Source organism: Hyperolius riggenbachi, chromosome 4 (assembly GCF_040937935.1).
Source record: "Hyperolius riggenbachi isolate aHypRig1 chromosome 4, aHypRig1.pri, whole genome shotgun sequence".
NCBI classification, from domain to species: Eukaryota; Metazoa; Chordata; class Amphibia; order Anura; family Hyperoliidae; genus Hyperolius; species Hyperolius riggenbachi.
The window spans coordinates 275,922,662-275,949,651 of record NC_090649.1 but is presented as its reverse complement, the minus strand read 5'-3'; the positions used below and the strand labels follow the sequence as shown (position 1 = coordinate 275,949,651).

Genomic DNA, 26,990 nt, shown 5'->3' with positions numbered 1-26,990 from the left:
TTTGCGAGGATTTTGTAGTCTTGATTTAGTAGGGAAATTGGCCTATAAGAAGAACAAAGAAGTGGGTCTTTGCCTTTTTTGGGGAGGACTGTGATGAGAGCTTCCTTCATGGATTGCGGGAGGGTATTATTTTCCAGAGCATGTTTGAAGACCTCTTTAAGGTGAGGTGCAAGTTGTTTCTTATACTGTTTATAAAATTCTGGGGGAAATCTGTCTGTGCCCGGTGACTTTGCGTTTGGTAAGTTTTTAATGACCCCTCGAATCTCTCCCTCCGAGATATCTGCCTCCAGGAAAACTCTATCTTCAGCAGATACCTGCGGAAGGCGAAACGTGGCCAAGAAGATGTGGAGCTGGTCTGGATGATAGGAAGTGTGGGAGGTATAAAGAGACTGGTAGTATTTTAAGAATTCTGTATTAATGCTCATTGCATCTGTGAGTGTTACTCCTTGATCATCTTTGATAGCCCCAATATGGAAGGAGGGTTTTTCTTCCCCAATTAAGTATGCTAATAATTTCCCAGTTCTGTCCCCTTGTTCATATATACGGAGTTGTCTGGCAGATTCAATTTTAGAGGAGGCCTGTTTCTGTCTATCTTTGAGGTGTGTAAGAGTGACTTGCCACTTTGCGTATGACGCATTTGTTTTAAGGGATATATGGTCAGCCTCGGCAGAGGCTGCCTCTTGTTCAGCTCTCGTGAGGTAAATCCTGTCTTGGGTTCTGGCTTCGTTAATAGTTTTAATATAGTGCCCTCTTGTAACGGCTTTGTAGGAGTCCCATACCACTGAGGGGTCTGCAGAACTGTCGTTGTGGACCCAGTACTCTCCCAAGTGAGGTTGCATTGCTAATTGAACAAAATCATGCGTGATCCAGCTAGCAGAAAGTTTCCATAATGGGCGGGTGTGTGGTCTAGAAAATAGGATTTTGACTTCTAGTGGTGTGTGGTCAGATATTCCTCTCGGCAGTAGTTTAATGTGACCTATCTGCATGGCCATAAGAGGAGTAGCTAGTGCAAAATCAATCCTGGATAATGAGTGATAGGAGGATGAGTGACATGTGAATCCCGCTTGGTTTGGATTATGTGTATGCCACATGTCCAATAGGTAATTTTATTTTTAATTCCAATGTTCCAAATTTGTATTCATCTACCCCTTATGAGATTGGTACAATGGCTTTATTCCATGAGAAGGCAGTAACTGGTGGATAATGGTCACCTAACACCATAATCATTTTATCTAGAATGCATGTTAGCAATAAATAACATAATAGGTGAGCCATATATTATGCCAGAGTAAAGTTCACAACTCATTTAATCTCTATTAACTTTGTAAAACTTAATTTCAGTTATCTAGTTAAGCATTATTTTTTAAGCAAAGTTGAATATTTACAAGTTCGCTTTGTGATGCTCTGTGCAAAACTATAGTAAATTAGTATTAAAATTAACAAAGAAAAAAAGAAACATTTCTACAACAGAATTCTATTCACAAATGTTGTGACAGAAAACATGATAGTACTCCATTACATCATAAGCAGCTAAACATGAACTGGAAGAGACAGTAGCATGTGTAGAGGAGAATAAACTAACATGTAAAAACCCAGTAAAGAAGCAATGTGTGAACAATTGACTACTAACATGATGGACAGAGGTATTTCAATTGCCTGCATGGTGTAATTTATTCCAGAGTTGCATTGACCCTGCTGTAAATAGAAACAGAATTGATTAATAAATTAGAATAAAACCTTGTACAGTCAATAAATTATCAATGTGACATTGAGGCCTCATTCACAGGGGGATGTTGGGTTGTAATGCGACATTAAAGTCATAACGTTGTTGTGACAGCGCTCCTCTGATGGTCTTGAGTAGATGAAATGTAAGCATCTCGGGCATCAGAGCCCACCAATAACGTTCCCCTGGTTTGCAGCGGCACCGGCGTCCCGACACTCCGCTCTCCTCCAAGGTGATCGTCCAAGCTTCCCGCTACCCTCGTGACGTCAGCGCTCCTGGGTCCGCCCTACGCGTTTCGTCCAATGGACTCATCAGGGGCTGACGTCACCAAGGGAGCCGACGTCTTTTAAAGTGCGGGCTCCTCCCCTCCAGACTCGGGGGTGAGACGCGTCATCGCGTCCAACTATCCGCATTACAACCGCGGAAAAAACGATGTGTGTGCCCTCCATCTATTGCGTCAGTTTAACCGCGTCTAGGCCGCAAGTCTTTCCGTATAGATTCAAAATATGCCATCTAGTGGAGAAATGGCTAATTGTATGACTTCCATTACTAACAGCAGGACGCAAATATTATTTTCTTTTTTTAAAAAGATAGGCTAAAAGGAACCAAAATTAAAATATTTAAAGGCACAAAACCGAAAAAAACGAAAACCGAAAGAACCAGGCTGTGGCCCCCCTTGTTATTGGCAGGCTCCATGTCCCCCACAGCAGAAATCATTTTTATACATACATTGTCAAAATACAATGATCCCTAACCCCTGTTTACATAGTTAGGGCCAACATTAGTCCCAACTTAGACAGGAGGAGAAATCTGTGTACCCCATTTGGGTCATTACATGTACCCATGGGTCTCACTACCCATCCCAACTCTATGATGCTTATTAATGTGATGCTCTAAATGACCCCCCAAAATGTATTCTAGGGACACACATTTCTCAGAGACCTCAGACTCTAGATATCAGTGGTGATGAAACAGTTCAAATCGAACTCTACATTCAGTCCTCTGGGCGAAGAGGATTTTAGATTAAATATCCACCTCCCTTCCGCTTGGGAGATATCCCGCACCAAACTGGACCCCCTCCATCTTTTAACATGGGCCTCAACCCCCATAAACCTAAGGCCAGCTGGATCTCTGTTGTGATACAACCTAAAATGGTTGGAAACACTATGTGTGGCCAATCCCTTAATTATATTGGCCACGTGTTCCCCAATTCTCTTATGCAGTGACCTGGTGGTACGGCCCACATACTCCAGATCGCACGGGCATCTCAGTACATAGATCACTCCTTTTGTCCGGCAGGTGATACATTGTTTAATTCTATGTTGTTGATTGGTGTTTCTGGCCACTAATATATTACCCTTGCAGGGTTGGGCCTCTTTACATCCCCTGCAGTCCCGACACGGAAAAAAACCTGTTTGTCCCAGAAGATTGGTCAAAGTACTCTTCTCGGGATTTAGAAAACTGGGGACCAATTTGGATCTTAGATTCGGTGCTTTACGGTATATAAACCTAGGTTTCTCTGGGATTTTCTTACTAAGTGTACCGTCCAATTGTAGAATACGCCAATGTCTGGCTATTATGGACTCAACCTCTTTGTGTTGGTAGCTATAATCCAACAGTAGGTCAAAATCCCTATTTTGGTTATTTGCTCGTATACTGTTACCTATAAGCTCAGATTGATTATACCCGGATATCACTTCCACCAGTGCTTCAAGCTCTCCTCTAATATAGCCTTTATCAACAAATCGTTGAACTAGAATTTGACTTTGCTCCCGGAAATCTTGCACATCCGTGCAATTCCTTCTGATCCTCATTATCTGCCCTTTGGGGATATTATTCAGCCTCCTTTTGTGGTGGCAGCTATCCTTGGGTATATACCCATTTTTGTCAGTGGGTTTGAAATATGTCTTAGTCACCAGTTTATTGTCCTGTTTCTTGATGACTAGATCCAAAAACTCAACTTGTTCGCAAGCCTGTTGAAAAGTAATTTTTATAGGTCCCCAGTGGCCGTTCATAGTTTGACAGAAGGCCCCCAATTGATCTTTCGTGCCCCTCCAGATGAAAAATAGATCATCGATAAATCTATGCCAGCTGACTACCTTATCTGCCTGATCTAAATTCAAAATTTCCCTCTCCCATTTATCCATATAAATATTAGCCAAGGACGGAGCAAACTTGGCTCCCATGGCACAGCCAGTGAGCTGTAAAAAATGTTCCTGTTCATACCAGAAATAATTATGGGAGAGGGCAAAATTTAACAGTTCTAAAATGAATTCAGTTTGTTCCGCCTTTAAATCAGTATCAGCGGTTAGAGCCTGTTTAACAGCCATCATTCCTTCCTGATGTGGAATGACTGTATATAGGGACGTAACGTCCCCAGTGACCAATATGTCATCCTGAACAATAGAAATTGATTGCATTTTTTGTAATAATTGCTTGGTATCTTTAAGGAGATATGGTAATTTCCTCACTACTTCTTGCAAAAAACAATCCACATATTCACCCACCCTTTGTGTGAGTGAGCCCACCTCGCTCACAATGGGTCTACCCGGGGGTTGTGTTTGGCTCTTATGTATCTTTGGAATATAGTATATGACAGGGAGTCTCGGATTGGTAGGTAACAGATACTTAAATTCATTTGTAGTTATAAAAGTTTCCTTCTCTCCTCGAACTAGAATTTCTTTTAATTCCTTATTATATTCACAGGTGGGGTTTTTTTTCAATTTTTTATATGTTGTGGAATCGGCCAGAAGTCGGTGCATTTCCGTTTTATATTGTTTACAATTATTGTAATTTTAAGAGGTGACTGCACTGAACTTTTTTCTAATATGGATGCATTTACGTTAAGAGATAGGGCAGATATTGATCTAGCGGGAATTTTTTCTAAGGAACCCACTAATATTAAGGTGGAATTACTTGAGGAGAATTTCAAAAGGTTACACAATTTAATGTTAAAGGAGCAGGTAGCGTGGTGGGACCAGGCTAGTTTGGGGAGATATATTGAGGAGGACCTTGTACCCAAAAAATATAGATGGGACATTGTGATTATTGATGGGGAAAATAGTGAAGAAAATGACAAAGAAATGGGTGAATTTTTAAACAAAAGTGGGGTAGACCTGTTGAGAATTCTGTCTAGAAGGAAACAGGCCAGGCTGGATCGTTTAGAAGGGGAAATTGATCAGCTTAAAATTGTGATGGAACCTTTTAAGGAAGGAGAATCATATAAACAAGCTATGGGTGAATTAATGAAGAAACTCACTAGAACTGAAAAGGAGAATATACAAATTAGACAAAAAAGGTTCTGTAATGATTGGGGGGAATATAAAGCTAAAAAAGCTTATAGATGGCAAGTAGAACAAGCCCCCAAACCAACAGAACCCACAACTACACAAGGGGGACTTGGAATGTCTAATGTGAGTCCACCCCGGGAGGTTGCGGCAAGTCTAGTCCCCAGACCCACGTATCTCCCGAGTCTGAATGGTAGACATCGAGAATTGGATTCTGATAGGATGATTGGAGCTGGAACTCCGAAGGGGGCATGGGGCGGACCGCCGCCTCCTTGCCCTCAAATAAGAAATTCCCCCAAAAAATCCCTGAATAGGAGTCGCCCCCCACCCCCATTTAGACATGGGGAACAGTTCTACAATTTGAGACAAAGAAATATTAGCAACCCCCGTTCCAAAGGGGGAGACCCTAGAGACTTTACAGAGATACCCCTTGAAAATAGATATCATGAGCTTACAGAATTGAATGACCGTTTTTTAGGCTTGGGCCAAAGGAACAGGTGGGAACATCAGAGAGATTACCAGGAGGAGGAATGGGAAGGTGGACAAAAAAGAACAGGAGAGGGGTTCGAGGAGGAAGAAGAGAGAGACAGAAAAAGGCTGAGATAGGGGGTGGTATTTTCAATCTCAGTGGGGTCCCTTTGACCAGACCACAATTAAAACTTCTGGATAAGGGATTGAACTATGCCCCCCCTAAAAGCTTAAACAAGTTTGAAGTCTACCTGGGAATAAACAAATATGTCAGGAGGCTAAACCAGAAAAAATATTTTCTAAATAAAGAGGGCCCAAATTCACGAGCCAACCCGACACCCCCGCTGTTTGTCCACACGTCCCTTAAAAATAAATCGTTGTTTAATCCTCAGGATAATGCTAAAGATGGCACAATTGAGACGTTTAAAAGGGCAGTCCTTCAGGATTTAGAGAAACTGGAGGTGAAGAAGTTGAGGAACAGTAAGGATGTTAATCAGCGGATCCAGGAACTCCCTGAGAATAAGGATCTTGTTCTGAAACCGGCCGATAAGGGCGGAGGCCTGGTAATACTTAATAGTCAACAATATAAAACGGAAATGCACCGACTTCTGGCCGATTCCACAACATATAAAAAATTGAAAAAAAACTCCACCTGTGAATATAATAAGGAATTAAAAGAAATTTTAGTTCGAGGAGAGAAGGAAACTTTTATAACTACAAATGAATTTAAGTATCTGTTACCTACCAATCCGAGACTCCCTGTCATATACTATATTCCAAAGATACATAAGAGCCAAACACAACCCCCGGGTAGACCCATTGTGAGTGGGGTGGGCTCACTCACACAAAGGGTGGGTGAATATGTGGATTGTTTTTTGCAAGAAGTAGTGAGGAAATTACCATATCTCCTTAAAGATACCAAGCAATTATTACAAAAAATGCAATCAATTTCTATTGTTCAGGATGACATATTGGTCACTGGGGACGTTACGTCCCTATATACAGTCATTCCACATCAGGAAGGAATGATGGCTGTTAAACAGGCTCTAACCGCTGATACTGATTTAAAGGCGGAACAAACTGAATTCATTTTAGAACTGTTAAATTTTGCCCTCTCCCATAATTATTTCTGGTATGAACAGGAACATTTTTTACAGCTCACTGGCTGTGCCATGGGAGCCAAGTTTGCTCCGTCCTTGGCTAATATTTATATGGATAAATGGGAGAGGGAAATTTTGAATTTAGATCAGGCAGATAAGGTAGTCAGCTGGCATAGATTTATCGATGATCTATTTTTCATATGGAGGGGCACGAAAGATCAATTGGGGGCCTTCTGTCAAACTATGAACGGCCACTGGGGACCTATAAAAATTACTTTTCAACAGGCTTGCGAACAAGTTGAGTTTTTGGATCTAGTCATCAAGAAACAGGACAATAAACTGGTGACTAAGACATATTTCAAACCCACTGACAAAAATGGGTATATACCCAAGGATAGCTGCCACCACAAAAGGTGGCTGAATAATATCCCCAAAGGGCAGATAATGAGGATCAGAAGGAATTGCATGGATGTGCAAGATTTCCGGGAGCAAAGTCAAATTCTAGTTCAACGATTTGTTGATAAAGGCTATATTAGAGGAGAGCTTGAAGCACTGGTGGAAGTGATATCCGGGTATAATCAATCTGAGCTTATAGGTAACAGTATACGAGCAAATAACCAAAATAGGGATTTTGACCTACTGTTGGATTATAGCTACCAACACAAAGAGGTTGAGTCCATAATAGCCAGACATTGGCGTATTCTACAATTGGACGGTACACTTAGTAAGAAAATCCCAGAGAAACCTAGGTTTATATACCGTAAAGCACCGAATCTAAGATCCAAATTGGTCCCCAGTTTTCTAAATCCCCCGAAGAGTACTTTGACCAATCTTCTGGGACAAACAGGTTTTTTTCCGTGTCGGGACTGCAGGGGATGTAAAGAGGCCCAACCCTGCAAGGGTAATATATTAGTGGCCAGAAACACCAATCAACAACATAGAATTAAACAATGTATCATCTGCCGGACAAAAGGAGTGATCTATGTACTGAGATGCCCGTGCGATCTGGAGTATGTGGGCCGTACCACCAGGTCGCTGCATAAGAGAATTGGGGAACACGTGGCCAATATAATTAAGGGATTGGCCACACATAGTGTTTCCAACCATTTTAGGTTGTATCACAACAGAGATCCAGCTGGCCTTAGGTTTATGGGGGTTGAGGCCCATGTTAAAAGATGGAGGGGGTCCAGTTTGGTGCGGGATATCTCCCAAGCGGAAGGGAGGTGGATATTTAATCTAAAATCCTCTTCGCCCAGAGGACTGAATGTAGAGTTCGATTTGAACTGTTTCATCACCACTGATATCTAGAGTCTGAGGTCTCTGAGAAATTTGTGTCCCTAGAATACATTTTGGGGGGTCATTTAGAGCATCACATTAATAAGCATCATAGAGTTGGGATGGGTAGTGAGACCCATGGGTACATGTAATGACCCAAATGGGGTACACAGATTTCTCCTCCTGTCTGAGTTGGGACTAATGTTGGCCCTAACTATGTAAACAGGGGTTAGGGATCATTGTATTTTGACAATGTATGTATTAAAATGATTTCTGCTGTGGGGGACATGGAGCCTGCCAATAACAAGGGGGGCCACAGCCTGGTTCTTTCGGTTTTCGTTTTTTTCGGTTTTGTGCTTTTAAATATTTTAATTTTGGTTCCTTTTAGCCTATCTTTTTAAAAAAAGAAAATAATATTTGCGTCCTGCTGTTAGTAATGGAAGTCATACAATTAGCCATTTCTCCACTAGATGGCATATTTTGAATCTATACGGAAAGACTTGCGGCCTAGACGCGGTTAAACTGACGCAATAGATGGAGGGCACACACATCGTTTTTTCCGCGGTTGTAATGCGGATAGTTGGACGCGATGACGCGTCTCACCCCCGAGTCTGGAGGGGAGGAGCCCGCACTTTAAAAGACGTCGGCGCCCTTGGTGACGTCAGCCCCTGATGAGTCCATTGGACGAAACGCGTAGGGCGGACCCAGGAGCGCTGACGTCACGAGGGTAGCGGGAAGCTTGGACGATCACCTTGGAGGAGAGCGGAGTGTCGGGACGCCGGTGCCGCTGCAAACCAGGGGAACGTTATTGGTGGGCTCTGATGCCCGAGATGCTTACATTTCATCTACTCAAGACCATCAGAGGAGCGCTGTCACAACAACGTTGGAAGTCTGCTATAGGATATGTGGTAGCGAATACTCAATTAGACTCTCTTGTAAATTGGCTGGCGCAGTTTTTTTCTGTTATTTAATTAAAGTCATAACGCAGCATTACAACGCAACACAAAAAAAAGGTGGTAACGCACTTTAATCATTAATGCAGCGTTACCGTTGCATACAGTAGGTACAGTAAAGCATACAGGCAATGAAAAGTATGCTTTCCTGTACCTTGTAACGTGCGTTTAGAGGTAACGCTGCACGTTACAATGCGACACTAACATGGCACTCTAAACGTCCCATAGGATTAGCATTGCAGTGCGGTAAGCTGCGTTATAACGGTTTACAATGCAGCTGCGCAACATCCCACTGTGAATGCAGCCTCAGGGTTGGTGACCACATCCAGTAACAGGTGCTGTCCTGGACAACTTGTGTAAATTGAATAGGGGAAAGGGCCAACAGGAGCCCAATGCTACCAGAAGCCTTGCCTCACATTAGGTTCCGCGTAGCACACGTTCAATTGTTTTCTGCCATGAGGTGCCACGTTGAACTTCCAGTGACCAATATGTGAGAGAGTGAGTGATAGCAAATGTAACACACCTGCTCCCTATTCACATCTGAGACCTTGTAAGACTAATGCATAACGTGACCCCGGGGAGCGAAAATGTCTAATTTGGTAGAATTTTGACATTCTTCACTTAGGTGTGTTGGTATTTTGATGGAATAAGGAATTTATACTGTTATATAAGCTGTACACTGACTACTTTACATTGTATGAAAGTGTCATATATTCATTGTTGTCCCATGAAAAGATGTAATAAAATATTTACAAGAATGTGAGTGATGTACTCACTTTTGTGACACACTGTACATGTTCCTCAAATTAGATACATGGGGCTTTACCAGTGGCGTAGCTAGAGATTATGGGGCCCCATAGCAAACCTTTCATGGGGCCCTCAGATGGAGGTGCTTCTTATGCAATCAACACTGCACATAGTTCATGGGCACTGAGACAAAGTGAAGGGCGGAGAAACACAAGAAAATGAATTTTGAATACATTAAGTACCACCTGGGCCCCATAGCAGCTGCTATAGCTATTGGGCTTTTACTATGCTACTGAAGGTTTGACAATCATTTTTAATCCTGCCAAAATGGGCTTTACATGATTTGTGCTGTGTGGGCTTGCCTTGCACATGACTGTAAGTGTACACTCCACAATTCACTAACCATTGGTGACCCTCTCCGTGGTACAGTATGACCCTCTATAAGGTTAGAAATGTTTGCCTTCTATTAAGCTCTTTAAAGGGGACTTGAAGATTGAAAATAACGAGTTTCACTTGCCTGGGGCTTCTGACAGCCCCCTGCAGCTGCCCTGTGCCCGTGACATTAGCAAACGATCCTCCTGTCCCCCGCCGCGGCTCTGTTTCTTTACCGCCAACTTACAAGATGACAGCCACTGCGCGTCCCTAGCCGTGCCCATTCTCGCTCCCGCTCAAGTTGCTGGGAGTGTCCTGCTCAGGCGCAGTAAGAGAAAATCTCTACTGCGCCTGTGCAGGATGCACCTGACCACGGGAGCACGTCCAAGGAAGCACACAGGCGCAGTGGATGGTGACTGCAGAAAGTGAAACCGAGTCGCGGGACCAGAGGATGAGGATCCTATGGTAACGGCATGGGCACAGGATGGCTGCAGGGGGCTGACAGAAGCCCCAGGTAAGTGAAACACTTTTTTTTTTCAATCTTCATGTTTCCAATGTTTCAATTTTTTAAAACATATTTGTAACCATCTTTTTGAAACAACCTTTTACAATTGCTAATTATTAAATGTAAAATTCATAGTACAATATCTTATTTAGAACATCATTTTTAAGTGAATTTGTTTAAATCTAAGCAGTGGCGTCCCTACCATAGGGCGGCAAGGGGCGCCCCACACCGGGTGTCGGGCGCCCCAGGGGGTGTCATCAAGGCCTCCCACAGAGGCCTGTGCACTGTGTGCAGGACAGGAGAGGGAAGCAGCACGGAAAGGAGGGGTGGCGGGGAAAGCGGCGGGGAGGGGGGCCGGACCCCCCACCTCCCTCACCTGGGTCCCCTCCTTCTGGCGCTTCCCCCTCCTAATTAGTAGCAGCGGGCAGCAGCGGGCAAGAGGACTTACTCACCTCCTTCCTGCGTTCCAGGCGATGGCACATAGCGTCATCGTCACGTGACGCTGGTCTCCCCCTTCTCCACCGCTCACTGTGCTTCCTGATTGGCAGAAGCACAGTGAGTGACAGAGAAGTCGGAGACCAGCGTCGCGTGAGGATGACGCTATGCGCCGCCGCCATCGCCAGGAGCAGGTGAGTGAGTCTTCTTCGCCGCTCCTGCCCGCTGCTGCTTATTAGGAGGGGGAAGCACCAGAAGGAGGGGACCCAGGTCAGGGAGGTGGGGGGTCCGGCCCCCCTCCCCGCCACCCCTCCTTCAAGGCTTTCCTCATACTGGGGGCAACTATACTAGCTATTCTGGGGGCAACTATACTAGCTATTCTGGGGGCAACTGTACTAGCTATACTGGGGGCAGCTAAACTAGCTATACTGGGGGCAGCTATACTAGGGGCAACTAAACTAGCTATACTGGGGGCAGCTATACTGGGGGCAACTAAACTAGCTATACTGGGGGCAGCTATACTGGGGGCAGTTTTACTAGCTATACTGGGGGCAGCAATACTAGCTATACTGGGGGCAACTAAACTAGCTATACTGGGGGCAACTATACTGGGGGTAGCTATACTAGCGGCAGCTATACTGGGGGCAGCTATACTAGCTATACTGGGGGCAGCTATACTAGCTATACTGGGGGCAGCTATACTAGCTATACTGGGGGCAACTAAACTAGCTATACTGGGGGCAGCTATACTAGCTATACTGGGGGCAACTAAACTAGCTATACTGGGGGCAGCTATACTAGCGGCAGCTATACTGGGGGCAGCTATACTGGCTATACTGGGGGCAGCTATACTGGGGGCAGCTATACTAGCTATACTGGGGGCAGCTATACTAGCTATACTGGGGGCAACTAAACTAGCTATACTGGGGGCAACTGTACTGGGGGCAGCTATACTGGGGGCAGCTATACTAGCTATACTGGGGGCAGCTATACTAGCTATACTGGGGGCAACTAAACTAGCTATACTGGGGGCAACTATACTGGGGGCAGCTATACTAGCGGCAGTTATACTAGCTATACTGGGGGCAGCTATACTAGCTATACTGGGGGCAGCTATACTAGCTATACTGGGGGCAGCTATACTAGCTATACTGGGGGCAACTAAACTAGCTATACTGGGGGCAGCTATACTAGCTATACTGGGGCCAAATATACTAGCTACACTGGGGGCAAATATACTAGCTATACTGGGGGCAACTAGTTTCACTGGGGGCAACTATACTAGCTCCACTGGGGGCAGCTATACTGGGGGCAACTGTACTAGCTATACTGGGGGCAACTATACTAGCTAATACTTTAAAATACAGTTAGCTCCACCCTCATCTGGTCATGACCACGCCCATTTTTTTGCCACGAAGCACGCTGCAGGTTGTGGCCACGCCCATTTTTTTTTTAGGGACGGTGTCTTTTAATACCCAGCACCGGGTGCCAAATGCCCTAGGTACGCCACTGAATCTAAGAAGCATTTAACATGAAATATGACAAACACTGCCGATACATCAGTGCAGCAAACAGTCCATAATCTTTATGCCTGCACCGCGTGTGTCGTTGTCAGGATTCATCGCACGGCACATGTAAAAGGCCACATTGAAGTATAAATGCATGGTGTTTCACTGCAATCATATTGTCTGTATTTTAGTGTGAAAGAAACCTAAAAGTTTGTCTGCTTTTCTCTGGATCAAATGGGATATGCCCTAGGTTCTCAACGTGCGGTACGCGTACCCCAGGGGGTACTTCTGATGGTTCCAGGGGGTACTCAGGCTTGATATACTTCACCAAAAATAACCAATTTAAATATGATTTATCATTTTCTAAAATTCTAAACAACATCAAATTAGTATTTTAGCTAGTTAAAAGCAATAGTAAATGCTTGGAAATTGTTTAGAACCAATTATCATGTACTACGATTAAATACACTGGGATATGCAATGGACAGATATTTGCCAAGGTTTCTTTTTTTCTGGTTGAACTTGAAAGACAGATGTCTTTTTTTTCCAACCAAACTGTAACTAAACATTGTTTCAGGTTACAACAATGTAATATTTAAGTAGCTTTAGGCAGCCAAAACTATAACAACTTTGCAGAGGTTGAACTGACCATCACTGCAGTGTCAGTACGCGTACAATTAGAATGTACAAATAGCATGAAAAGTCATCTGGGATCTGCAGCCTTTCAGGCGCACCGTCACACTGCCAGCGCGACATCATGATGATAAAACGCCAGAGGACAATGACCTGTCCTGCATAGTGAGCGCCATTTATTGTGTCAGAAAAACGTAGTTGCCCGGATCCCAGTCCCTTTCCATCCCACTGACACCGCAATTGATAGACTAATCGGCAACCCTTATATACGTGCTATACTAACTAATCTGTCAGCTTCTGCAGCGTGAAACAGCAACAGCACGCCACGTATAGTTGAAATAAACTAAAGACCTCGTGACGCGTCGCATACTGCTGGGAGGAGTCAACTGATGCTCCGTCTCCTACAGCGACAGACGAGGCTGCGGGTAATAGTGTCAGCTGTCTGCCTCCGTCAACGGGAGTCCAGCCCACCGGCGCGAGTGGGGGGTGACTTGCAGTCATGTAAGTGCGGTGAATGCAAGGGGGTGTCGTTCTTGTGGCCTATTTCTTGACAATGCAGATACTTTGGGATTTAGTAAAATAAAATGTATAGCATTCCGTCCGTGCATCAGGTAGACTGTATGCATAGAAAAAATAGGTCACAATGTAAAGGATTCCATAAGTCAGCAGCAGTTACTGGATGCCTGTACTGTATATAAATGCAGGCTGTCATCCTGCTTCTTCCTATATCTCATTTATAAAATGAATAGCAAAGCAACAATAGCATATGTATAATACAATGTAGATGTCATGGGAGCTAAAACAGATGAAAGGAAAAGTGAGCTGTGTCTTTATTTTGGAAGCTATTGTGTGATGTGGCAGTGTACAGCTTCACACCTTTTGCTTGCTGGATCCATATGTAATAATCCTGGATAGCAAGCATCTCATCAGGGGAGGACTGGCCCAGGGGGACCCCCCGGGCCGCCCGAATCTTAAGTAATTAGGGCCGGCCGCTGCTATACGCAGCGGCCGCAGACATACCACAGGTGACAGGTTCGCAGTGGGGATCGCAACCTCGCGCGATATTTCCCGGCAAGTTGAAGTATCCAATCAAAGAAGGGGCTGAGGCAGCCGGCCGTGGTGTGCCCTTGTGCGTGGCTGCGCCTGCGGTGGATGTGAGCGGCACAAGGACACAAATAGCTTAGGTCCTCTCCGGCCCGGTGGGTTGACCCTGCTTGACTCCGCCCCCCGCCTGGAGCCATTGCCACCCGCAACGTGCTGCTGTCCCTGCGGTTTCATCGGAGTGAGCTGTCTCACTCTTCAGCTTTCTGTGCTGGGGGGGCTGGGGGCCTGGAGCTGCGGCTACGTGTGGCTGGCCTGGCTGGAGGAGTCGGACACAGTCCTCCCCTGTGCTGCTGTGCCGGAGGTGTCGTCGGAGTGAGCTGTCTCACTCTTCAGCTTTCTGTGCTGGGGGGGCTGGGGGCCTGGAGCTGCGGCTACGAGTGGCTGGCTGGCTGTCCTGGCTGGAGGAGTCGGACACTCTGGGGGGCTTGGAGTCAGAGATGCCACCTATAGCTGCTTGCTGCTGTGGAGGAGGTGTAGGACTGAGGAGACAGGAGGATAGAGGAGGTTGGGTCCAGGTCGCCAGAGGAGAAGGTGGTTTTTATAAATTTTGTTTCTGTACTTCTTCTCCCTTCTTGTCACTGAGTTACTCACACTTTGCTGCCTGCCTGCTACTGCTGTCAAATTCAATTCTCTGCCCAGGCCAGTGCCCTCTGAGTTTTTTTGTGTGTGATAATCATCTCCATTCTGACCCTGGCCTGAGGGGGAACGTTTTTTCTTCTTGTGGTGTGATTGGCGGCAGGGGACGGGGGAGGCAGGCAGTTAGGCACTGTCAAACAGGTAGTTGGAGGGGGGGGGGGGGGAAGTAGGTGCCAGACAAGTAGTTAAGTAGTTTGTATGGTGGGTGGGCAGGAGTGGGGTTAGGCATCACCAGGTAGGTAGGTAGGTAGGTTTGTGTGTGTGTGTGTGTGTGTGTGTGGGGGGGGGTTGTTTAAAGGAGTTATCAGGCATTTTTAATGAAATAAGTGCTACTTACCCGGGGAGGGGGGGGGGTAGGTGCCAGACAAGTAGTTAAGTAGTTTGTATGGTGGGTGGGCAGGAGTGGGCTTAGGCATCACCAGGTAGGTAGGTTTGTGTGTGTGTGTGTGTGTGGGGGGGGGGGGTTGTTTAAAGGAGTTATCAGGCATTTTTAATGAAATAAGTGCTACTTACCCGGGGCTTTCTCCAGCCCCACGCTCCCAGCATGTCCCTCGCCGCAGCTCTGCAGTCATCCATTCGCTGCCACTGCCTCCCAGTCCCTGCCAATGGCACCAGTCCGACCTTGATGTCGGCCTGTACTGCGTCTGTGCGAGCAGCACTGTCAATCACCGCCACGTGGACCGGAGTGTACTGCGCAAGCGCAGTAGTTCTGCGTCTGCACAGTACGCTCTGGTCCATGTGGCGGTGATTGACAGCGCCACTCACACAGGCGCAGTCGGCCTGACGTCATCGCCGGGGGCTGGGAGGCAGCGAACAGCTGACTGCAGAGCTGTGGCAAGGGACATGCTGGGAGCTTGGGGCTGGACGAGCCCTGGGTAAGTAGCACTTATTTTCATAAAAAAAAAAAAGCCTGATAACTCCTTTAAGGTTAGGCATCAGACAGGTAGATTGTGCGGAGAAATGGGGTTAGGCATCAGGCACATAGTGTGTGTGTGCGTGCGTGCGTGTGTGTGTGTCTGGGGCTGTTAGTCATCACAATTTGAAGATTTGCACACAAGAAAGATATGGCTTTGGGCTGGGGATGCCGTGAAACGGGCCTCTAGTTTGTGTTGTCCCCCCAGGCCAAAAGGTCCCAGTCCTCCCCTGCATCTCATTAGTATGCTTATTTAGTCAGCGCTGGCATCTTGTTCAGCACTTTACAGAGTATATATATGGTCTTGCCACCAACTGTACCTCAGAGGAGCTCAGAGTCACAATCAATGAATTGGAAATATATTGATCAGATAAGCAGGGGTCAGGGCATCACTGGCAGATATGATAAGTGTGTTTTTGGGTTGTGTCAGCATATTATGCAGCACTGAACTAAAACTAGTGGATGCAGTAGTTTGATCACATATATTTGCATCTCTCATTATAGTGTCCCTGCACCACTTATCACAGTGCCATTTATTAGTGCTCCTTTCATTATAGTGCTCCCCTTATAGTTCTTCCCAGATTATAGTCTCCTTCATTATGGTTCCCCCAGTTCCTCCTAAATTATAGTGCCTTTCATTATGGTGCCCCTAGTTCCTCCCAAATTATAGTGCCTTTCATTATGGTGCCCCCAGTTATAGTGTCTTTTCCTAGGCTGTAAGAGACTTAAAGGGAACCAGAGACGAACTGTATTAAAAAAATTAAAAAGCTTTTATACATACCTGGGGCTTTCTCCAGCCCCATAAGCCTGGATCGCTCCCACGCCGCCGTCCTCCGCTGCCTCTATCGCCGCTACCGGGTCCCGTCACTTCCGGCGGACGCGGCCAATTGTACGCAAGAGCAGGGACTCCCTCCATATCCTTACGCATGCGCCTGCGTAGTATAGAGGCGCATGCGTAAGGATATGGAGGGAGTCCCTGTTCTTGCGTACAATTGGCTGCGTCCACCGGCAGTGATGCACTGTGCATGCGCCGACTGGCCGAAAGTACGGGACCCGGTACTGGCGGATAGAGGCAGCGGAGGACGGCGGCGTGGGAGCGATCCAGGCTTATGGGGCTGGAGGAAGCCCCAGGTATGTATAAAATCTTTTGTCCAACGTCTCTGGTTCTCTTTAAAGAGCAAAGAACAAAATAAAAGGTCTCTAAATGTGGTACTTCTGTTGAAAACTGAGATGGCTTGAGATTAGAGATGGGACAAGGAATCCTCAAATCCCTGGAATCTTTACAACTCGAATCCTGCCTTACATTTTCGCAAATTGAATCAGATCAGATAAATACTGCATGGCAAGCGATGACCGATGATGTGTGCCTGGATCTGGACGGGTTGCAGATGGCAGGTAACCAGTAGACAAACCAGGGTTATTATCAAGCACTATTGTTAGTAATAGCCATGCCTGGAGCTTAGATACCCCTGTTGCACAGATACTAGAGTCAACAAGACTATAAAGAAGCATTTCCCCTGTAGCAGTCCAAGTACCATAGCTACCCACAAAATATCAGATGGATTACAATAGCTGACCTGTAAATGGTGGCTCCCCACCTCCCCTTATTCTGTGACAGGACCAGGACATACACACAGGTGAATTTCTGTGTTTCTGTGGGGATTGCTGCTGTTTACTTTACACATACCTCAGCTAATGAATCCTCACACTTGGGGGAAGGACAGGCTTCTGTGCAAGAACTGGTTGTGTTTACCCAATTAATCCTTTCTTTGTAGTGTGAGATAAGATGGCATCACATTGCCATGGAGACTCTCCCCCCTCCTGCACAGCCACAAGATTACAGGCACATGATGAGGATCATGGGAGGAATCAGGGAAGCATCAGCTGTCGCTACCCCTGCTTCTAGGAAAAAACATGGCAGCCCCCTGCTCTGCTGCTGAACATAGTAATAAATGCAGTAACAAGAGAAAAGTGACAGTCCATTGCTCTGGACTTTCAATCATTAATATTTGGAAATACACTATCCTTTTACACTTATTTTTTTAAAATACATTTTATATGTGCTCAGTTCCCTTTAAAGGGGAAGTATAATCTGAATATTTGCTCTGCTCCAACAAACTAGCCACACCACTACAAGTTCTAGGGACAAACAACTGTTCAATAAAAAGTTACTGAAAGGGTTCTTAGACTGTGTTTCACTGTTTTTCAAAGGTCTACCAGCTACATTGCTGCGGGTGCAACAGCGGCAACTTTGATTTTTTTCCGTATTAAAGCGGTATAAAACCCTGACATAATATTCAATAAAAACATGTTTTCCTACTTTTTATATGCCATACGGATATCATATTTGCTTTTGTGCATAAGTATTATTATTCATTTAGAAATTATACGTTCCCAAAGTACACTTTTTTTGCCCTGAGAGCTTACTTTGCATTTTATTTATAACTGCTTTATTCATGTTCTAATGTAAGCAGAAATGTTTTCTGATTGTCTGAGTTTGTTCAGCCGAGCCTGCAGTGTCAGAGAAGTGTTTATTTACATTCCTCACTTGATAGAATTAAAGGACATCCGAGGTGAAAATAAACAATTGCATCTACCCTTCTTCTTCTAAAAATGACTTTTGTAGTTATCCCACAGCTTTATTTTAAATTTAAATCTACTTTTTAGGTTTTTACAGTTTCATGGCCTCTTCTCAATGGCACATTCATTGAAGCATGCCAGAGCTAAAATCTATAGACTATTGACCATTTTTATCTCTTTCATGCTAACACAAGCCATTTACCGCCAGGAAAGTGTTTTATGGCTGCAATTCCTTATCAGTGAGGGCTACGCTATAGTCCGACCTGGTCCTGACCCAGACAGAAACTGTCACTTGAATACCTGATTTTCAACTCTTTCAGACAGAGAAAGAAAAAAAGGAACACAGCATAGTTATGTGTATGCTTTGCACTGTACATACACATGTCTATCTCATCATGTCACGTCACCTTGTGTGTCCTTTTAAATACAAAATAACATTATCTAAGTTCGGATGGGTCCAGCTTTGCTTGCAGGGAACTTCTAACTCCTGTGTGTAACCCTTTGAATGCTGTTCTAGTAAAAAGAAAATGCTGGTTGCATACAATATGCTGTAAATAATCTATTAGAGCAAAGAAGAAATGTTGGGTTTCATTCTGCTTTAACTGTTGCTCATTTGTCAGCATTCCTTAACCAGTTAATGACATTCTAACTTATTAAAACGTCCTGTTTGAGCCTGTTAACAGCAACAGAAAGTTGTAATAAGTCGCTAGCTTCCCCCGCCGCTCTGCACATGTGCGCGCCCAACACTGCCGATACCCGTCGAAACGTTTGTTGTGTGATTGAGGAAGAGGACGAGCGGTCCTCTACCCAATCGCAATGCCTAGAATGAATGGATATGACCGCGATCAGTGGCCACGTCCATTCATAAAACAGGAAGCCGTCATCGTTAGTAAAATGCAGGGCTGCCCAATAGGTCGATCGCGATCTACCGGTAGATCGCAACCACCTTCTCGATAGATCGCGGCCTCGTGAAATGTTGCGGCCAGCAGCTCATCACGTTTAGCTTCCGGCCAATAAGGATGCAGGGGAGAAGAGGCGGCGAGGAGAGAGGGAGGAGAGAGGCGGCACGGCCTCTACATCATGGCTGGGGGCGGCGGCGGGCAGCCTGCAACGTGCGTGCTTGTAACGTGCCCGGCGCCGCCCCCAGCCATAACGTAGCGGCCGCGCCGCCTCTCTCCTCCCTCTCTCCTCGCCGCCTCTTCTCCCATGCATCCTTATTGGCCAGCGGCCTGCCTGCCAGTTCCAGGAGTCCAGAGGACTGCAGGTACATATGCCTGGCTAACCTACACTGAGGGCCCATATACCTGGCTAACCTACACTGATGGCCCATATACCTGGCTAACCTACACTGAGGGCCCATATACCTGGCTAACCTACACTGAGGGCCCATATACCTGGCTAACCTATACTGAGGGCCCATATACCTGGCTAACCTATACTGAGGGCCCATATACCTGGCTAACCTACACTGAGGGCCCATATACCTGGCTAACCTACACTGAGGGCCATATACCTGGCTAACCTACACTGAGGGCCCATATACCTGGCTAACCTATACTGAGGGCCCATATACCTGGCTAACCTATACTGAGGGAACACAACCTATGCTGCAGGCACATATACCTGGCTAACCTACGCCGGGCGGGGGGGGGGGGGGGGGGGGGGGGCGTGCTTAGTATTTGAGACATTGGTAGATCTTCCGGCCTCGGCAAATTTTAAAGTAGCCTGCGAGCCAAAAAAGTGTGGGCACCCCTGGTAAAATGTAAGAAAAAAAAAAATTTGAACACTTCCTATAAAACGGTAAAAGTAAAATTACACATACATACACATACATTTACTGTATAATTACATATTAATAAAATGAATAACTTATACTTCCAAAGCCCCCCCCCCCCCCCAAAAAAAAAAAAAACACTGGTAAAAAAAAGTAAAGAAAAAAAAAATCAGTTTTAAAAAATATACAAATAGTTTACTTAAGGACCCAGCTTCTTTAATCTATATTTTATGAGGGTAAATTACTATTACTTTACTACATAGGGGCTGGTAATTATAGACTAGACTAAAACAAAAAAAACAAAAACTGAAAAATAACACCTATTTTTCCAAATAATATATTGTCGCCGTACATTGTGATGGGACAGAATTTAAATGGTTTAATAATCAGGACAAATGGGCAAATAAACATGTGGGTTTTATCAGCAGGAGAAAGTTTTATTTTAAAACTATATTGGCCGAAAACTGAGAAATAATGATTTTTTTTCATTTTTTTCTTATTTTTCCCATTAAAATGCATTTAGAATAAAAAAAAATACTTAGCAAAATGTACTACCTACAGAAAGCCTAATTGGTGGCGAAAAAAACAAGGTATAGATCTTTTTGTTGTAATAAGTAGTAATAAAGTTATTAGCGAATAAAAGGGAGGGAAAATTGCTCTGGTCCGTTAGGGTAAAAACCCTTGGGAGTAATGGTTAAAGGACACCCGAGGCGAAAATAAACTACTGAAATAAACGATTGTATCCATCTTCCTTCTCCTAAAAATTACTTTTTAAGATATTCCACAGTTTATTTTATGTTTAAATCTACTTTTTAAGTTTTAACTGTTTAATTGTTTTTGCTCAATGACACATTCATTGAAGTATACCAGAGCTAAAATGTATGAACCATTGAACCTTTTTATCTCTTTCCTGCTCTCAGAAACCATTTTCTGCTAGGAAAGTGTTTTATAGTTGGAATTTCTTATCAGTGAGGATCACACTGTAGTCACTTCCTGTCTGAGTCAGCTACTTACATACCTTATATTTAAAGGGACTCAGAGCTGAATGAAATAAAAAGATTTATACATACCTGGGGCTTCCTCCAGCCCCATCTGCTCGGATCGCTCCCACGCCACCGTCCTCCACTGCCCGCAGCTTCAGGAACCGGATCCCCGCACTTCCGCCAGTCGGAATCTGCCCATCGTCGTTAGATGTATGGCAGATTCGACCAAGAGACTAATCTCTCTCTGTTTGAATCTGATTAGAGAGAGATTTGTTGGCTGCTCATACACCGCAGGCCGATTCCGAATCAATTTTTATGCTGAAATAGATCACGAATCGGCCTTGTGACGTGGCATTCCCACCTTGTCGACCTGACGCTGTCCCGCCTAATGTTTAATGTGTCCAGTGCACTCTATACTTTACCTGTCCACGGCCTCCGATAGTCTTCTGCTGACTCCGGGCTACCTCCGCCATCCATACACACACCACACGTGGTTACTTAGTACCGGGGGCGCATGTGTGATGTCACCCACGTGACCACATTACTAGTTAACCATGTGGGGTGCGTATATGGACGGCGGAGGGAGCCTGGAGCCAGCAGAGGAAAAGCGGAGGCCGAGGACAGGTAATGTATAGAGTGCACTGGGCACCTGGGGGGCACATTAAACATTAGGGTGGACAGCATTGGGGGTTTGGTTGTGTTAGTCGCTCATCCTGATATTGCTCGCCATTACCGCCGTGCACCCGACCGAGCAAGTTGGCCCTACATCTTGCAGTATGTCCCGCTGGAAATTGGTTGCATATTTGGCCAGGCATGCACTTTGTGGCACCAATTTTCATCCAATTCTGATTATAATAATCGAATCAGATGGTCGATCGGCCGCCAAGTCACCTGATGTATGGCCACCTTTATTGTGCTGCAGACTTCACAGAGCAGTATGGGGGAATAGTCTACCTACCACCAAGCTAGTGCTTGCAAATAAACAGGTGCCAATACATTATACCAAGTCCATTAAAGGATACCCGAACTGAAATGTGACATAATGAGATAGACGTGTATGTACAGTGCCTAGCACACAAATAACTATGCTGTGTTCCTTTTTTTCTTTATCTGCCTGAAAGAGTTAAATATCAGGTATGTAAGTGGCTGACTCAGTCCTGACTCAGACAGGAAGTGACTACAGTGTGACCCTCACTGATAAGAAATTCCCATTTTTATCTCTGTCTTGCTCTCAAAAGCCATTTTCTGCTAGGAAAGTGTTTTATAGTTGGAATTTCTAATCAGTGAGGGTCACACCTTGGTCACTTCCTGTCTGAGTCAGGACTGAGTCAGCCACTTACATACCTGATATTTAACTCTTTCAGAGAGAGAAAGAAAAAAAGGAATACAGAATAGTTAATTGTGTGCTAGGCACTGTACATACACATGTCTATCTCATTATGTCACATTTCAGTTTGGGTATCCTTTAAAGGTGCAAACTGGTGATTTTTTTATTGAAAGATTGTCAGATCATGTGAATGAGTCTCATGACATTTTGATGATCATAGAAAGTTGCGTCCTCATACACCTGAAATCTGCTTCCACGCCTTATGTATATATTGCGGTCTTGTGACAGTTAGGATTCAAGTTTTTGAGAAACATCAAAGTGGTTATTATTAACCAGCCTGGCGTTCTATTAAGATCGCCAGGCTGGCGACCAGATGGTTTTTTTTTTAATTAAAAAAAAACTATTGCATGCAGCCAACTGAAAGTTGGCTGCATGTAAGCCCACTAGAGGGCGCTCCTAATGCCTCCGGCGATCAGAAGTAACAAGAAAGGCCGCGATGAGCAGCCCTTCTTGTTATGCTTTCCTCGTCACCGTGGCGACGAGCGGAGTGACGTCATGGACGTCAGCCGACGTCCTGCCGTCAGCCGCCTCCGATCCAGCCCTTAGCGCTGGCCGGAACTGTTTGGTCCGGCTGCGCTGGGCTCGGGCGGCTGAGGGGACCCTCTTTCGCCGCTACACGGGGCGCATCGCCGCGCTGCGGCGGCGATCAGGTAGCACACGCGGCTGGCAAAGTGCCGGCTGCGTGTGCTCCTTTTTATTTCATTAAAATCAGCCCAGCAGGGCCTGAGCGGCAGCCTCCGGCGGTAATGGACAAGCTGAGCTCGTCCATACCGCCCAGCTGGTTAATAATAGCACTTCATCTGACTTAAAGAGAACCAGAGACGAAGCACCCTCATGTATTTTATTACATTTATCAGTGGGAACATGACAGTAAACACCTACCCTGCTTTTAGTTTTAGTCTTCTCAGTCTAATCTATCTGTTATCAACTGTGATAAGAATCCACAGACTATTCAGTCGAGGTTTGACCTGGAATCATTATAGCTGAGTCACTCTTCTGTGGAGTATTTTCAAGCCCAAGCCTTCCCCCTCCTGGCTCAAATTTCATGCTTTACATACTGAGAGCTGTGATGACATGGGAGGGGCTGCTGCTACAGGAAAAATCTCTGTCTAACAGACAAGTGTGGCTGTGTGATCTGTGTGCTCTGTCTGTGCAGCCAGTCATCATTATTATCTACTGTATGCAGTTTCATTACTATGAGAGACACTTCCTACAGGCAGCCACAAAGCATTCCAGAATATGAAGTTGAAAGCACACAGATGAAAGCCTACAGCAGCCCTTCTTGTCTATAGTCTCATATAGCCTAGACAGCACATCCAGAACACCTCATAACCTGGAAACAGAAAGAATATGAGCCGGCGGCCATATTGGATATTTCCTGAAGCAATAATGGATAAAAAGCACTCAAAAAGGCACACCAGAGTGGCGAAATTATCGGTTAGAGCATTTATTCTTTACAAGCTATCAACTGATATGTTTATTTTGTGTGAATCGTTCATCTCTGGTTCCCTTTAAAGGGACTCCGAGCAGTGCAGAAACTATGGAAAGATGCATATCATTTTAACCACTTAAGGACCACAGTCTTTTCACCCCTTAAAGGGGAACTGAAGAGAGAGGTATATGGAGGCTGTCATGTTTATTTCCTTTTAATCAATACCAGTTGCCTGGCAGCCCTGCTGGTCTATTTCTCTGCAGTAGTATCTGATTAAAACCAGAAACAAGCATGCAGCTAGTCTTGTCAGATCAGACTTATAAGTCTGAACCACTGAAACACCTGATCTGCTGCATGCTTGTTCAGGGGCTATGGCTAATAGTATTAGAGGCAGAGGATCAGCAGGGCTGCCAGGCAACTGGTATTGTCTAAAAGGAAATAAACATGACAGCCTCCATATACCTCTCTCTTCAGTTCCCCTTTAAGGACCAGAGCCTTTTTTCCATTCAGACCACTGCAGCTTTAATGGTTTATTCCTCAGTCACACAAGCTACCATCTAAATGAATTTTACCTCCTTTTCTTTTTTTTTTAAACAACATTTTTATTTTGAACCCAGCATATGTTCTGACAGGAAATGGTACATTACAGCTGTAACATAAATGTCCGTTACAAGATTATGTATCACGTATAGGCATCTCACATAATAAACGTATGTACATTCTTTAATTACAGCATTATTCTTAGCTCTATTTCCTGTCGCCCCTCCCTACCCTTCCCTTACCTTAGAAACCCCCTTAACCCCCCCCCCCCCCCTTCTGTCACCTCTGAGAGCAGATCATTTGCCATTTTGGCCTTTATGTAATATCAAGGCGGCCTAGAGATCCCTTAAGATGTTCCGTGAGGTACCATTTGGTATATTTAAAATGTTCCATTAAAGTTCCTATCTCGTCTTTTGTAAGTGTTGCCAGGATAAATCCTTTCCATTTCTTGAAGAAACTTGCTGTTTTCTTATCCTTATGGATGATTGACTCAAGCCTGTCTTGGTTGAAAAGATGCTGGAGTTCTTCTTGTGTGTCCCACACAGTAGGGACGCTTGGATAGATCCATCTGTTGAAGATCACTTTTCGAGAAGCGATAATGATCAGATGTGCTAACTTATTAAAGTTCTGGCTATTTTTTGCATTAGGATCTGTCTTGTCGGATTCCACATAGTTGAACAGAAGCATAAGCGGGCATGGAGTCAAATTTAGGTTACATACCCGTTTGATATATATCAAGATCTCATCCCAAAATTTTACTATTGACGGACAGGAATACAAACAATGGAACAAATCCGCATTTTGCAGGGAGCATTTAGGACACCTCGGTGAGTAATGCGCAGGAGGGGTTTGATACTTTATGTTAAAGGCAAATTTGGCCCTGTGGATCAATTTAAGCTGTGATTCCCTCCATGTTTCCCCCGGTACTATGTTGTGGATCACTCTATATCCTGTCAATATTTTTTTTTCTAGGTTTTCACATGTTATGTCTTTTTTCCATTTAATGAAATTATTCTGAGCTTTGGTCTCCAAGTTAATTTCTTGTAGTCTAGCGTGAATTTCTGATAAAGATAATTGAGGGCGGTGAGGGGAAATAAACTTATCAAAGGAGTCCAAGCGGGCTACCACTGACAAATCTTTTACTTTGCTTCTTATGTATGATTGTAGTTGTCCGAGGTATAAAAAGTGGCTTCTAGGTATCCCAAATTTTGCTCTAATCTCGGGAAATGTCAACAGCCTCCCCCTGCGCATATCACAAAGATGTCCCAGACATTCAATTCCTTTCTCTTTCCAGGTTAGAAAACCCCCGTGAGCCAAACTGGCTGAGAAGCTTGGGAGACCCCATAATGGCATGTACTTAGATATTTGCTGGGGTACATAGAAAACCTTCCTAAGGGCTCTCCAGGCCATCACTGTGTCTCTAATTACTCTACTGGTTTTGAGTTTTGGGGGCATATATTTTTGTGTGGTATGGAGAAGACCAGGCAGCGACCATGGGTCAGAGAAAGATGCTTCTAAGTAATAATTTGAATGATTGCTGGTCTTGTTCAGCCAGTCTCTGATATGTCTACTCAGACATGCTAGGTTATATCGCCGAATGTCTGGGATTGCTAGGCCCCCCCATAGTCTAGGAAGTGTCAATTTCGAGAGTGCTATCCTCGGCTTTTTATTTTTCCATAGGAATCTAGTCAGGGCTCTATTTATGTCTTGTATATCTGTATGTTTTAGCAGCAGAGGAATTGTCTGTAGTGGGTATAGCAACCTACCAAAAGTGATCGATTTGATTAAAGCAGCTCTTCCGGGGAGATTGATAGGCAAATTCTCCCAGCTGATTAGTTGCCTTTTTAAGCTTGCAATTAGTGGGGCATAGTTCAGGGAATATAGCAAGTTCGGGTCTTTATGTATCTTGATGCCTAGATACGTAATCACTGAGCTAAGTTTGACAGGAAGATGTGACAAAGTGTGTTTGGGTGCACAGGGAGAAAGGTATAACAGTTCACATTTAGTAATATTAACTTTGAATCCGCTAAATGATCCCACTTCTTGAATGATGTCAAAAGCCTTTTCAAGCTGGGACTCCGGGTTCCTCAAAAATAGTAAGATATCGTCAGCGAACATGGCTTGAGAGATCACTGCGTCCCCTATTTCCATCCCATCTATATTTTGGTTAAGCATCTGGGTTAGAGGTTCCAGTGCTAAGTTAAACAGGAGGGGAGACAAAGGGCAGCCTTGTCTAGTTCCCTTTTCAAGCGCAACTTCGTCTGATAGGAATCCCGGGGTATATATCCGCGCCTTTGGGTTGATATGCATTGCTTTAAGTAGTCGTCTAATGCCCCCCTGGAAATTCATTTTGTCTAGAATTTTCTCCAGCCAATCCCAGTTAACATTATCAAAGGCCTTTTCCGCGTCGATCAGCAGTAGCGCATAGATGCTACATGATTTAGGATAGGCTCTCACGTGATCTTGGGCTATCAGAACTTTACGGATATTAGCTATAGCAGATCGTTGTCGTACAAACCCCACCTGGTTAGGGCTCACCAGTTTGGGGAGCAGGTCTGCCAACATGTCAGCCATTATTTTTGATAAAATTTTGAGGTCTTGATTTATTAGAGAGATGGGTCGGTAGGAGCCAGGG

The 26,990-nt window shown here is 44.8% G+C and overlaps 1 protein-coding gene across 1 annotated transcript in view; it reads left to right on the top strand.

Moving 5' to 3' along the window:
• The first annotated feature begins 13,393 nt into the window (after nt 1-13,393).
• Nucleotides 13,394-26,990, top strand: part of DDO (D-aspartate oxidase) — a 30,897-nt gene continuing 17,300 nt past the window's right edge. The window contains exon 1 of the mRNA XM_068231293.1: nt 13,394-13,507. Within this exon, the coding sequence (XP_068087394.1) occupies nt 13,506-13,507 (2 nt within the window). The 5' untranslated portion in view covers nt 13,394-13,505. The remainder of the gene's footprint in view (nt 13,508-26,990) is intronic.